General features: G+C 23.3%; 1 protein-coding gene and 1 long non-coding RNA gene across 3 annotated transcripts; one reads left to right on the top strand and one right to left on the bottom strand.

Annotated features, from left to right (window-relative positions):
* Positions 1–6,814: 6,814 nt before the first annotated feature.
* On the top strand, positions 6,815–11,071 carry LOC145974585 (uncharacterized). Of its 2 annotated transcripts, XR_014439743.1 has the most exons (7): positions 6,815–6,977; positions 7,236–7,313; positions 8,241–8,435; positions 8,920–9,110; positions 9,570–9,718; positions 9,783–9,880; positions 10,217–11,071. It is a non-coding gene; the product is annotated as an uncharacterized LOC145974585 (long non-coding RNA). The 2 variants fall into 2 exon arrangements; XR_014439744.1 differs by lacking the exons at positions 6,815–6,977; positions 7,236–7,313; positions 8,241–8,435 and adding an exon at positions 8,465–8,575.
* A 959-nt stretch (positions 11,072–12,030) lies between these two features.
* Positions 12,031–14,354, bottom strand: Tango2 (transport and golgi organization 2). The gene is made up of 4 exons (XM_083104802.1): positions 13,911–14,354; positions 13,475–13,724; positions 13,106–13,324; positions 12,031–12,966 (listed from the first exon to the last, which is right to left on the bottom strand). Exons 1-4 carry the CDS (start codon positions 14,050–14,052, stop codon positions 12,750–12,752), a joined length of 828 nt encoding a protein of 275 aa, XP_082960928.1. The 5' UTR covers positions 14,053–14,354; the 3' UTR covers positions 12,031–12,749.
* Positions 14,355–14,762: the final 408 nt, after the last annotated feature.

The raw sequence follows: 14,762 nt of genomic DNA, 5'->3' as shown, positions 1-14,762 counted from the left end.
TCATAAAAGTGTATTATCAATTTGGTAAATGTATTATATCAATTTACTTGCACAGTCTTCTTTCAATCTTATTTCATGGATTTAATTACGAACGAATTTAATCACATACGAACATCGGTGTAATTCCGACCGTTTTTTCAAAAGTCAGTTTATTGAAGGTTTAATAAATTATTAATATCTTGCAATTTAAACAATTAACGCCGTTTGTATAAAAAGTGTAAATATTTGCATATTATTTATATATATTCTTTTCTTTAGTTATAAGGTAAATTTAGTATATTTGAAACAAACTGTATCTCTTAAAAAAATATTATTTGAAGATTTTAAAGACATATTTATATCTACATTTAAATAATTTTCACAAATAATTTATAACATTTGAGATATAATATTTCTTTAAATGAAATCAGTATATCTGAAATCTTGTATCTTAATCAAGAACATCTCGTTTCTCAGAAGCCATACATTCGTCATTGGTGTGGTGTCGTATATATATATATATATATAAGAAACGTACACACACACAAGACAACACTTGGATCACGATCTCTGGTAAGGTCTCAACATACATTATGATATAAAATTAATTATTCGTATTTGACAATTAGTATATCGCTGAACGTGTCAATTTGTTTTCACATCTTGTCTTGCTAATTATAATATTTGTTTTAAATTTTGATTATTAACAATAAAATCATCAATATGAGTTTACTGCGATTTATTTGTATTGTAAAATTCGTGCTTGAAGTTCTAACGATTCATCGATACGCACGTTCATCATTTATATATTTAATTATCATATATTATTTAGAGTACGCAATATTTTATTATTGCAATTCCAATGTTCGTTATGTCTTAATAAATTCGAAATGTCGAGCATGTTAAAATTAGGAACAAAATCGATCAAAAGGTACAGTTTTGATGTATATATGTTATAACATTAATTAAAAGTTTTCATTTTAATGACTTTTTATAAGATTATTCAGCATTAATTCTACTCTTTAATATATTATTGATTTATTAGCGAAATATTCAAGAGAAAAATATCGGTTTTATTTGTCAAGGGCAAATAGGGAAATATTGGAAATCTTTAAGTATGATTTTATAGAGTTATCGTAGTTTTTAGGACTTTAGCAAGCACGGATAATGAATATAAAAATTTTGTTCTTCCCGCAATGTCATATCTAGAAGTACAGAGCTTATTATTATCAGTTATTATTATTTTTCAAATTTTAATTATTCAAATTTAATTTTTTTAATTTTAATTTTCAGAGATAATATTATTTTGATGGCAAAACTATCTATAGATTATAATATTAATATATAAAACTCTCTATATAGATTATAATATTATTATGATGGCAAAACTATATATTATATTTCTGACTAAAAAATTTATTACAGAAATGTGTGTGTGTGTGTGTGTGTGTGTGTGTGTGTGTGTGTGTGTGTGTGTGTGTGTGTGTGTCAGATAATATACTTTATTAATAAAAATATAATTATATTCTTTTTTTCTCCAATATTCTTGATGTCAATTTTTTTTAAATATTTTTATATATCTTGTTACTTTTATTACTTTCATCATAAATATCTCTTTCAATCGATAATTGATAAAAAGTCTATTTTCACCGTTTGACTAAAATCTGTGCTGTCGCACAACAAGATTTCGATATATAAAATACATGTCTTTTTTTACGGATGATTGATACAACATCGCAATATTGGTAACGAGGGCTGGAAAAGATTGGATAAAGAAAATTGCAGTCTCGAATTTTTTGTTGAAGAAAAGCACTAAATATAATGTGTTTTAAGGACAATGCAAATATACAGTAAACGTTTTGTCCGTTATATTTATTCATAGCTATTTTTGTTTTTATCTTAACACATTAGGCAAAATGATACGCTATATAATTCTATTATAAATTAGATTTATTTAATTAATTTTAATATTTATAATCTAAAGTATTTAGAAGATTGAAATTAATAAATATGTGCGTGTTTCTTACACTTCTCTCTCAATATTTATCGAAAAGTAAGGGTAAAAATATATATATTAAAAATAAAGAATATATGTTTTTTGAATTAAAAATAATAATAAGTAATTTTTATTGTATACAGAACTGTTTTTCTAATAATATATACATAAATATGTAAATTGTTACTACTAATAACTTAATTTATATTAAATTTATATTATTAAATAATAAAGAACTAATTTATTAATAATAAGTTTCTTTTCACTAACAGAATTATTAAATTTGTAATAAATTTTTGTGAGAGAAAAAAATGAATAATGTTAATAAATCGATACAGTATATTAGTTTCAATTTCTAAACTAATAAAAATTAATAAAAATTATTTTTTAGTCTGTACGATATTAGTACACATATTACCAATAACAGTACACTTATTAACTTCGATATAAAAAGTTACATTTGGAGTATTAAATTGAAAGATAGTATATATAACAATGAAAGATATTGATTTACTCGTTGATGAATATTTTTGTGAAATTGTAACATTGACAGAATGTGGAATGGCTATGATTATTAGCTTGGCAGATTTTTGCTTTTTATACTGGTAAATCAATATTTTTTAATATTAATATTATATTGAATTATTTTCCCAGCAAACATGATAACGTCTAAAAACGTCTTAATGACGTATTAATTATATGTCATTAAAACGTTCTTCAGACGTCATCATGTTTGCTGGGTTATATACAAACAATTAATAATGAATTAAAACTATGATTGAAAATATGATATAAACTATAAATTTTCGCACTTAACATTTTTACTTTTGTTACTGAAGAAACAAATAATAATGATAATATAAAAAACACAATTTAGATAATAAAAAGGTTTTTCTTACTTAAATAATGATAATTATGAAAAAAAAGTTTATTATTAAAAAAAGAATATCATTAATTTAGACAAAATCCTCATTTTTAATAAAAAGAAAATATTATTTTTAATTTTTTAAATATTGAGACTATAATGTTTTACGATAAAAGTTTTGTAAAAAATTAAAAAATGAATATATTGCACTTTATACGTATCTTATCGCATTAGTCACTAACTGCTATAAAAAACATTTTATTCAATAACTTTTATTATTAAAAATAATTTTTTATAATTTTTTTATGATTTTTTTGTAATAAATGGGTTATCAGCACTAACCAGTTTATGTATACACTCAAAAGATTTTCTTCTACATTAATAAACTGGTTTTTTTATGATGAGAGAGATCAAAATCCAAGGAACAATGACCAAGACGCTTATCGATACGACAGAATGGAATAGGAATATGATAGCAATACGTAAGTAAAGTATAAACAATAAATTATATGCAGAACCTATATCATATTAATACATTGTTTTTAGACACATTAAAAATAAGCAAACAATACAAACGAGTATGGATATAAACATACAGAATATTTTACAAATGGACCCTTTAGAGAGAGAGAGAGAGAAGCATATTCTACTTATTGTAGAAATTCATACGAAAACGAATGCAAAAACTCTTCTCTTTTGAACATAAAGACATTTGCTTAAAGTTTGGCAAAAATACTTCTTACCAATTAAAAAAACATTAAACATAATATTTTGTTTGCAACAATTCATCTCGCATTAATGTCATTTGGGTTTTTAAAGATGTTCAAAAATTCCCACAATATTTCAAATTATTTATATGTTATGTATAATTATTTATATGTATATTTACATTTTTTATTTATCTTTATCAATCGTATGTGTGTTTCCAAAAGTTATTGATAATATTAATAATCTCTAATTTCGCAGGAACCACTAATCAACGTCTAATTCGAAAAGTTGGAATGGATATTTGTGCAAATTGCTGCAAAGATTTATTTATTATGATAAATAAATCTTAAATATGTTATTAGTCCTATTCTCAACTTTAAGTCTTCTGGATAATGCATACAAGCAAAAACAAACAATACTACAAATATGATATTAAACCAAAACCAGAATTTTTTTGAAGAAATTAAAATTATTATCAACAGATAAAATTTTAATAATTTTAACACAAAATCGCAATTTTATTTATTGTGTTTATGTATATATAAACAAATTTATGAAGGATTTAAAAATTTAAATTGAGGGAAATTTAAATTTATATTTATAAAAGCATATTATAGACATTCTTATAAATCATATATCTAAAGTGATATTATTTATTTCCTGCTAAAATTTTAATTAAAATTTCTATTAAAATTTTTAAATTGTAATATAAAAGTTAAATTATAAAATTTGAATTTTTATGTTTTACATATTTAAGTATATTAATTTTTAAATATATTCAAATTTTTTTGGTGATGATTATTAATGGATTAGAATATTAACATTATCGAAGACATTATTATATGCGCATGTATTTTATATCGCTTGTTTATATGTCCTAAATATTTATAGTATAATACTTTAAATAGCTTCTTTTAAAAATTAATTTTAATCAACAATCATTTTATTAAAATGCCGTAGTATCACAATAATTTTATTATAAATAATAAAATTTGTGTTATCAGTTAGTAAAGTTGGACAATATTAATGCATAATTTTGACTTTTAAATACAAAACTTGTATTTGTGTTTAAATATATACAACGTAGTATATCAAATGTTAAAGAGTAAGGGCCAACGTGCACAGGAAACGATGTTCCATGCTCCTTAAATTCTCTATCACTCGCATGTAGCATAACGGGAGAACTATGCTACAAACGCTACGCACGAGCGAGGAAGAACGGAAGTGCAAGGGGCACGAAACAGAGTAAATCTTATTGTACATGCATTTTTATCCCTTACTCTTTAAATAAAGACAAACGCTCCGTTTAAATTTACTATATCTATGATATACAGACTGTATGTACTGCATCTGTTATTATCTTTTTGATTACAATATGATACTAATATATACTGATCAACTAATTTTAATTCTTTATTTTGTGAATATTATCTGTATATCATAGCAATTGATTGATATTAACAAATTGATAATGACAGATTTTAACTGTTATATATTAATTTATATATCTCTTAATGAAAATTTAAAGTGTTTATTCTACTTAAATTAATAACTAAATTTAATAATAATAAATTAAAAACTACATGTCCTTAATTATTAATTAATTGAACTAATTTTTGATTAATTTAAAGCAAATTAATTAATTGTATTCTTTGCCTTCAGTATTATAAATTTTAAGATCAGTAGATTGTGTGATTTAATAAATTAAATATGTATCATATTTAAATCAAGAAGATTTTAAATTAAGAAAATAAAAATAAATTACTGCAAATGATGGTGGTAACATACTTTTTTCTGATTTATTATACAGATATTTTTGTAATATAATTGTACTATAATTTGTTTATTCTTGAATATAAACATTTGGAAAAAATAAAATAACATATACATTATAAATAAATCAATCATATAATTTTTTATCAATCATATATTATATCAAATCATATAATTCTTTGATTGCAAGATATATATATTTACTATTTTAAACATAGTTTTTTATGAATACATTTTTATGTTAGACTCAACATTTGTTTATATACTACATTTATATCGCTATTTGTATTTTTATCGATGACTGTTTTTTGCGTAACAAATTGTATGATAATATTTTTAAAAAATACAAATTTTAGAATCTTAATAAATAATTAACGCGTTTTCTATTAAAAAAAATACCTGCCACTTGCAAATAATATCAAAATTAATAATTGGTTAATAACGAAGTATTAAAAAAGAGAAAAACAGCAATTGATAAACAAAAATATATAAATATATATAATTATATATAAAACTTAGATACACATATTATATATAATAGTGCATCTCTACTGGCTTTTTTTTTATATTGCCGTCGCCATGACATGATCTTGATCACAACGATCTATCACTAAAAATAAAGTATAACACAAAGTATTCTAGTTTATTCTTAATATTAATATTTTAAATACTATATAAATAATAAAAGTTATACGTTTTGTAAAATTTATTGAATGAAATCTTGAATATACTCCAAAAGAAACGAAGAATCTTCATCAATGTATAGCAAAAAGTTAATTATAAACAAATTTATCTAATTTTTTTACTATTATTGAAATGTATCTTTCAATTTTTTTGATGTTTAACGAATGCTTCATTACTTATATAAGTATATATTTTGAATGAATATTAAAATGGCATGAAAATCAAGAAAAACAAGGAGCAAGCAATGATTCTTAACATGTACATTAATGTATAATAATTAATCCGCACGGAAACTTAGATCGTTGACTAATAATCATAGTCATTTTATTCGCATATAGTCCAGTAAAAAAATCGAAATTTGAAAGATTCATTGTATTTCGCTAGCATGTCTTATCTTGATGGTGTCCCGAATTTTCCAAGCAAAATAATCCGCGCAGACTTCTGAGCTAAATATTCCACGCAGACTCGTAATTGATAGCCAATAATAATCATAATCCCCTTAATTCTCGAGTTAATAAAAAACTCGGATTTCGTCGATTCGTGAAACATCTTGCGTCTTATTAGCGTTCCGGACTTTCTTCTCGCATCATCTTATCTCTAATTCCTAAAAAGGTACATTCGATCGAACACAACTTGGATTTTCTCCGAACTCGTACGTGAATAAAAATTAAAACAAAAAAATATAGTTTTTTCTGTAACTTTTAGCTCTTAAATGTCACACCGCATGTGTGAAATAATGTTTATTTACATTTACATGTTCAGCTGTCGACCTTCTTATCACGCACACTCGAGTTATGCTTCAATTTAGTTGCTCACACAATCTTATTTCATAGAAGCAGTTACTCGCATTCACGAATATAACGTTGATGTAGCTTCGAACGTTTTCTCGAAAGTCAGTTTATTGAAAGTTCAATATATTATTAATATCTTGCGATTAAAACGCCATTTAAATCAACGCCATTTGTATAAGAAGTAAGTATTTGCATATTATTTATATATTCTTTTAATTTTTAGTTATAGAGTCTTAAATTTGGTATATTTAAAACATCTAACTGTATCTCCTAAAAAAATATTATTTGTCAATGTTAAAGACATTTTTGTGTCTATATAAATAATTGTAAGATTTTCACAAATAATTTATAATTCGAGCTATAATACTTCTTTAAATGAAATCAGTCATATCTGAAATCTTGTGTTTTTAATCAAGAGCATCTCATTTATATTTTTCAGTTCGTCATTGTTGTGGTGTCGTGTATGTATAAAATGTATGTACATAGAGACAACAACTTGGATCACGAGAGATCTCTGGTAAAGACTCAACATTATAATATTATTAATTTATTAAATTAATTATTAATATCTGACAATTAATATATCACTGAACGTATCAATTTGTTTTCTCGTCTTGCCAATATTTGTTTTAAGTTCTGATACATTGAAATCATCAATACGAGTTTACTGCGATTTTTTGTATCATAAAATTCATGTTCAAAATTCTAATGATTCATCGATACGTTTATCACTTATATATTAATTATCATATGTAATATTTTGTTCTTACAGTTTCATTTTAATTATGTCATAATGATGTTGAACATATTAAAATCAGAAATAGAATTAATTAAAAGTTCTCATTTTAATAATTTTTTGATAAGTTTACTGAGCATTAATTCTACTTTTTAATATTTGTTGATTTATTAGCGAAATATTCAAGAGAAAAATGTCGGTTTTATTTGCCAAGGGCAAATAGGGAAATATTGAAAATTTTTAAATATGATTTTATAGATTTACCATAGTTTTTGTACGACTTTAGATAGCACGTGGATAATTAATACATTCATATTTAGAAAGATAGAGCTTATTATTATTAATTATTTTTCAAATATTTTAATTTTCAGAGATATAATATTATTTTAATGATAGCGAAATTATATATCATATGTCTGATTAAAAGAATTTATTACAGAAATTGTGTATGTGTATGTGTGTGTGTGTGTGATGATATAGTTTATTAATCAAAATATAATTATATTCCTTTTTTTCTCGTATTTTTGATTCCCCAGTATTTTTAATATTTTTATATATCTTGTTACTTTTATTATTTTCCTTATAAATATTTATTTCGAGACCGATAATTAATTGCTAAAAAGTCTATTTTCTCCGTTTGACTAAAATATGTGTTATCGTACAAACACAACAAGATTTCGATATATAAGATACATGTCTCTTTTACAGATTATTGATACAGCATCGTAATATTAATAGTGAAAGCTGAAAAAAATTCGATAAAGAAAATTGCAATCTCGAATCTTTTGAAGAAAAGCGATAAATAAATATCAACGATATATTTTAAGGATAATGCAAATGCACAGTGAACGTTTTGTGTTATATTCCTTCACAGTTATTTTTGTTTCTATCTTAGCATATTAGGTAAAATGATAAGATGTATAATTCTATTGTAAATTAGATTTATTTAATTAATTTTAATATTTATAATCTAAAGTACTTAAAAGATTGAAATGATTGTGTGCTTGTTTTTTTACATTTCTTTTTCAATATTTCAATATTAAGTAAGTATAAAAAGAGAATAATATATTAAAGATGAAGAATATATATGTTTTTTAAGTTTATGGAAAAAAATAATAATAAGTAGTTTTTATTGCACACAAAATTGTATTACTAATAATGCATATGTTCATGAATGTGTAAATTGTTATTACTAATAACTTATTAATTTTATTAATTATAAGTTATTAATTTTTATTAATTATTAAATAATAAAAAAATAATTTATTAATAATAAAGTTTCTTACTAATTTAATTATTAAATTTATAATAAATTTTTGTGAGACGAAAAAATGAATAATTAATAATACATATTAGTTAACAAAAATTAATAAGAATTATTTTTTAGTCTGTACGATATTTGTACCAACCAGTAAAAGTACACGTATTAACTTCGATATAAAAGTAATATTTAGAATATTGAATGATAATATATATAACAATGGAAGATATTGAATTAGTTACTATTGCAATGATAGTAGAATGTGGAGTGTTCCTACTAATTACTTTGGCAAATATTTTTTTTTTATTTTTTTTTAGGTAAATCAATATTTTTTAATATTAATGACTAATCTTTATATTGAATTAATTTATATACAAACAATTTATAATCAATTAAAGTTATGATTAAAAAAATTAACAATATGACATAAACTATAAATTTTCACTTCATGTTTTTACGTTTATTACTGAAGAAATAAGAATGATAATTATGAAAAAGAAATTTTAGGATTGACAGAAAAGTATTATTAATTTAGATAAAATTGTCATTTTTAATAAAAATAATATAATTTTTAATTTTTTAAATATTGAAACTATGATGTTTTATAATAAAGGTTTTGTAAAAAATTAAAATGAGTATAATATATTGCACTTTATACGTATCTTATCGCATTAATCGCAAACTGCTATATAAAATATTTTATTCAATATGTTATGGGAATTTTTATTATTAAAAATAATTTTTTATGATTTTTCATTCTAATAAATGGGCATCAGCAATAATCAGTTTGAGCTAGTCAGAAGATTTTGCTCTACATTAATAAACTGGCTTTACTTTTTCAATGATGAGAGAGATCAAGATCCAAGGAACAATGACCAAGACACTTATCGATACGACAGAATGGAATAGGAATGTGATGCAATACGTAAGTAAAGTATAAACAATAAATTATATGCAGAATCTATATCATATTGATACATTTTTTTTAGACACATTAAAAATAAGCAAACAGTACAAACGAGTACGGATATAAACATACAGAATATTTTACAAATAGGTGACCCTTTAGAGAAAGAGAGAGAGAAGCGTAAGAAGAAGTATTCTAGTTATTGTAGAAATTCATACGAACACGAATGCAAAAACTCTTCTCTTTTGAACATAAACACATTTGCTTAGAATTTGGCAAAAATACTTCTTACCAATTAAAAAAACATTAAACATAATATTTTGTTTGTAACAATTCATATCTCGCATTAATGTCATTTGGTTTTTTAAAGATATTCAAAAATTCCCACAATATTTTAAATTATTTATATGTTATGTATAATTATTTATATATAAATTTATTTTTTTATTTATCTTTATCAACCGTATGTGTGTGTCTACAAATTATTGATGGTATTAATAATTTCTAATTTCGCAGGAGCCATTGGTCAACGTTTAACTTGAAAAGTTGGAATTGAGATTGTTGCAAAGATTTACTTATCTATGATAAATAAATCTTAAATACGTTGTTAAGCCTTATTCTCAACTTCAAGTCTTTCGAATAATGCAAGTCAAAAAGAAGGAATACCGCAAACATAATTTTAAATCGAGACCATCAGAGTTTTAAAGAAAATTAAAACTATCATTAACAGATAAAATTTCAATAATTTTAACACAAATTCGCAACTTTATTTATTATTATTAAATATAGTCAAATTTTTTTCGGTGATGATTGTTAATGGATTAGAATATTAATATCGTTAAGGAAATGATTATATACGCATTTTTCTCGTTTATAAGTCCTATAGATTTATATACTTTAAATAGCTTCTTTTAAAAAATTAATTTTAATCAACAATTATTTTATGAAAATGTCGTAGTCCCAATAATTTTATTATAAATAATAAAATTATAAAATTGTGTTATAAGTTAGCAAAGCTGGACGATATTAACGCATAATTTAGACTTTCAAATACAAAATTTGTATTTGTGTTTAAACATATAGCATATAACATATCAAGAAATCAAATATTGAAGAGCGAGGGAGAATGAAAGTGCAAGAGGCATGAAATAGAGTAAATCTTTTTATACGTGCGCTTTTATCCCTTACTCTTTAAATAATAAAGGCAAACGCTCAGTTTGAATATACTATGTCTATGATATATAGATTATATGTGTTATTTGTTATTATTTTTTGTCACAATTTGTTACTAATGTATACTTGCTGTCAACTAATTTTAATGCTTTATTTTATGAATATTACATATATGATAGCAATTGATTGATATTAACAAATTGATAATTAATAACAGATTTTTAATTGTTACATATAAATTAATTTACTTATTTTTTAACAATAACTTAAAATGATTATTCTATTTAAAATTAATTACTAAATTTAATATTAAATAATTAAAAATTATGTATGTTTTAATTATTAATTAATTAAGTCAATTTTTCAATATTAATTTAATTCATTGGAAGCAAATTAATTAATTTTATTTAGATCTTTGCCTTCAGTATCTACAAATTTTAAGATCAGTGAGATTGTATGATTTTAATCAATTAAACATGTATAATTTTAAATCAAGAAAATAAAAATAAATTACTTCAAGCAGTGTTTCTGAGATATTCGCGTGTATCGATTAAAATGGTCTACCCTGTATATAATTTATCTAAAATGATATAAATAAATAATGTCGTTTTTTTAGTAGATAATGTTGATTTAAATAATGTTGATTTTTTAGTAGTATTAGAATTAAGAAGATCACTTAGACTACAAGTAATGACTTGTCGATAGAATGAAAAGGATTAAAAATTGTAATGTTAAGTCATTTAAGAATCTTCAATGTCTTATCGATCTATGAAAAGAGTAAGGTCTCAAAATCAGGTCCATCTAAAAGTACGTTTAAACTTGACTTATTTGCAATTAAGATTGGCAATTTTTTTGTTTAATAATTAATAAAATTAAATTAAATTAAAAAGAAAATAAAAGTAATTATATAAAAAAAATAATTAATATATTTAAAATTAAATCATTAAATATATATATATATATATATATATATATATATATATATATATATATGTATATATATATATATATATATATATATATATATATATATATATATATATATGTATGTATATATATATGTATTATATCTCTCTCTTATAAATCATATAATATGCATATCATACGATAATCATAATGCTTGAATTAATTTTTAAGTATAAAAGAATTGTCTTAAATTTTGTTTAAATATACTCCAAATAATATACTATTTATTTATATTTAATATACATATAATAAATAATATACATATATAATATATAATATACATATAATAAATTATATTTGTATATAATAACAACAGACAATCCAGAAAACAAAGTGTGAAGAAAAATCTTTATAAAAAATTATCTAAATAATTAGACGTTTTAATTCTATTTCATACCATCTTTAAAGTAACTGTTAACAAAATATAAATATATATATGTATAAGTAAATTCTCATTATACTAAAAAGTAATACATTCTTTTATCTATCTTTTCCATTTATGAAAATAGTACTTAAAAAACGTGCGATAGCACAAATAATTACAGGCCCGTAACCAGCTCATTATGTTAGAAGGGGCAAATAAAATCTTAAAATCAAAAACTTTTTTTCAATGCACAAAATACATTATTTTTTAAATATCAATATTTTATATAAAAAATATATAATTAATCAATAATATAAAATTACAATCAAGTAATTGTTAAAATAATTGTAATTTTCGCAATTTTGCGAAGTTTAACATAAATCAAACGATATTTTACTCAGAAAACATAATAATTTCTAAAATTGAAAGACGAAAGAATCGATTTTTTTACTGCCTAGCTTTCTTAAATATGCAAAGCATTTGGAAACAAATAAGGGCAATGTCCCTATTTACTCTGGTTATGGGCCTGGTATATTAAACTGAATATCAAGAAATATTATATATTAATTCATTTTGAAACTGCTGTCGCTTCCATGTCAAATCGGACATAAGAGTTTCTTCAACAAATGTTACGTGATTTGAACCATCAATCAATAATACAGAGTGTGTCCTTGTACCATATTCATCTCCAGAAACAAAAATTGAACTAAATTCTTCATATGTTGTTGGATAGTTCTTTTGTAATTCGGGATCTGGTAGACATCTGTAAAATTCATTGAGCATTTGTATCACACAAATTTATATATATTATTCTAATGTATGTATATATATATATATATATATATATATATATATATATATATATGTGTGTGTGTGTGTGTGTGTGTGTGTGTGTGACATACTTTGTCTGTGATTTTAGGAAATTAATAAGTTCTTCAATAAGAATATTTTGTTTTGATATATTCGCATTCTGTACAATTTGTTTAAATTCTTTTTTTCCTACTTCAACTTTTTTATACGAATGATCTATTCCACTGTTCCCGATACCTATAATATCACTGTCACACATTTTAGGTCCAGTAGACCTTGCATCGCTACTTAAATAATACGTATTTGCATTCCTGGAAAAAAATTATACATGATTAAAATGATGATGATTTATAATCTATGTATAAGATTGTATATTATAAGATGCTACATTGTATTATTGCTAAAGTTAAACGACAACAATTAAATTATTTAGGTTTATAACATATTAATCCTTTACTTACTTTAAATCTAGAGAAATTAAATAGTAAGGATTATATGGTTGTCCGTCAATATTTTCTTTGTGTAATTGATTTAAGTACGTCTCTATAGAATCGTTGGAGGTAACAAAATTACTTATCAAAGGCCCACGACTTTTCTTCGATGAACTAATTACGTTATTTTCGTTAACTAAATTTAAGATAACAGCAGCTTTCCCTCTCATTGACACAGCCAGCCAAGTTCCACCCTCCTTACCAGGTTCCATGTCGATACCTAGCGCATTTAAGTTTTTCTTTTAAATTAAAAACGAGACAAAAATATTATTTCTTTTTCTCATTAAATATAATTTTCTTTTAAAATAAAGTTCGTATTCTAAGTAATATTTCTACATAATATTTAAAGGATATTTATCATATGTTACTCTTTCAAAAATAATTCACCAATATATTTTTATCATACCTCCTAAACATTCAGGATGCTTTTTCCAATAGTGAGCGGATAACGCAGGACGTTTATATGTTTCATCTCGATTCGTTGCAACTATTAGCCGATAAGATTTAATATCGGCGTTGGGATTGCGATAAATAAACAAAATGCACATGACTTGGTAATCACACTTATATATATGTATTTTTTTTTAATTAATAGACCCTCCTGAAGTTAATGCTCCAAGCACCATGTAACTTTTTATTCCCAATTGAGGTAAGAGACTCAAAGAGCAGCTTTTATAGTCAAGATTGCATATCTATTTTGCGATACTGATAATTGATTATCAGATCGCTTCATTTATAAATCAAGATAATATTACATACAGTTGTTTGCACATAAAAAAATCTAAGGTGTGTATTGCACGCACATTCTGCCTGTTCTTTTTAGCTGCACTGCTACACTAGTGCAATAAGTTAGAAAGAGACAAACATACGGCCAGAGAGAAGACTGAGAAATGTCATGGTCTGTTTTTAGGTGATCCCTGAAAGCGATACTCCCTCTATGGACATTGAAAACGTGGACATGAACTACAAAGCCAAGGTCCATGAATGTTCTCAGAGGGTAATATATGTATAATGTGCACAATTTCTGGTTTTGTTCCGTGCTATGTGCACGAAATGCCGGTAGCACCAGAGTATAACAATCATTATTTTGAAAATAATATATAAATATGATAAATAATAATTTTTATAAAAATAAATTTTATAAATTACTTACCTATATGTGTATGTATGTGTGCCCATACGTTGTCCAAATGATTTTAAATATAAGAATAGACTATATGAATATCGGCGTATGTTACCGCCAGCATAGCTCTCAGGT

Source organism: Camponotus vicinus, unplaced genomic scaffold (assembly GCF_025532165.1).
Source record: "Camponotus vicinus isolate PSW18456_S1 unplaced genomic scaffold, iyCamVici1.0 SCAF_7, whole genome shotgun sequence".
Taxonomy (NCBI): Eukaryota; Metazoa; Arthropoda; class Insecta; order Hymenoptera; family Formicidae; genus Camponotus; species Camponotus vicinus.
Note: the sequence above shows the minus strand (reverse complement) of the source record. Positions and strands in the feature narration are given on the sequence as shown.

Coding starts and splice junctions, on each gene's coding strand:
- Tango2 (XM_083104802.1), bottom strand. CDS start 14,052: ATGTGCATTTTGTTTATTTATCGCAATCCCAACGCCGATATTAAATCT. Junction 13,725..13,910: donor GCATCCTGAATGTTTAGGAG/GTATGATAAAAA, acceptor TAAATGCGCTAG/GTATCGACATGGAACCTGGT. Junction 12,967..13,105: donor TTCCTAAAATCACAGACAAA/GTATGTCACACA, acceptor TGAATTTTACAG/ATGTCTACCAGATCCCGAAT.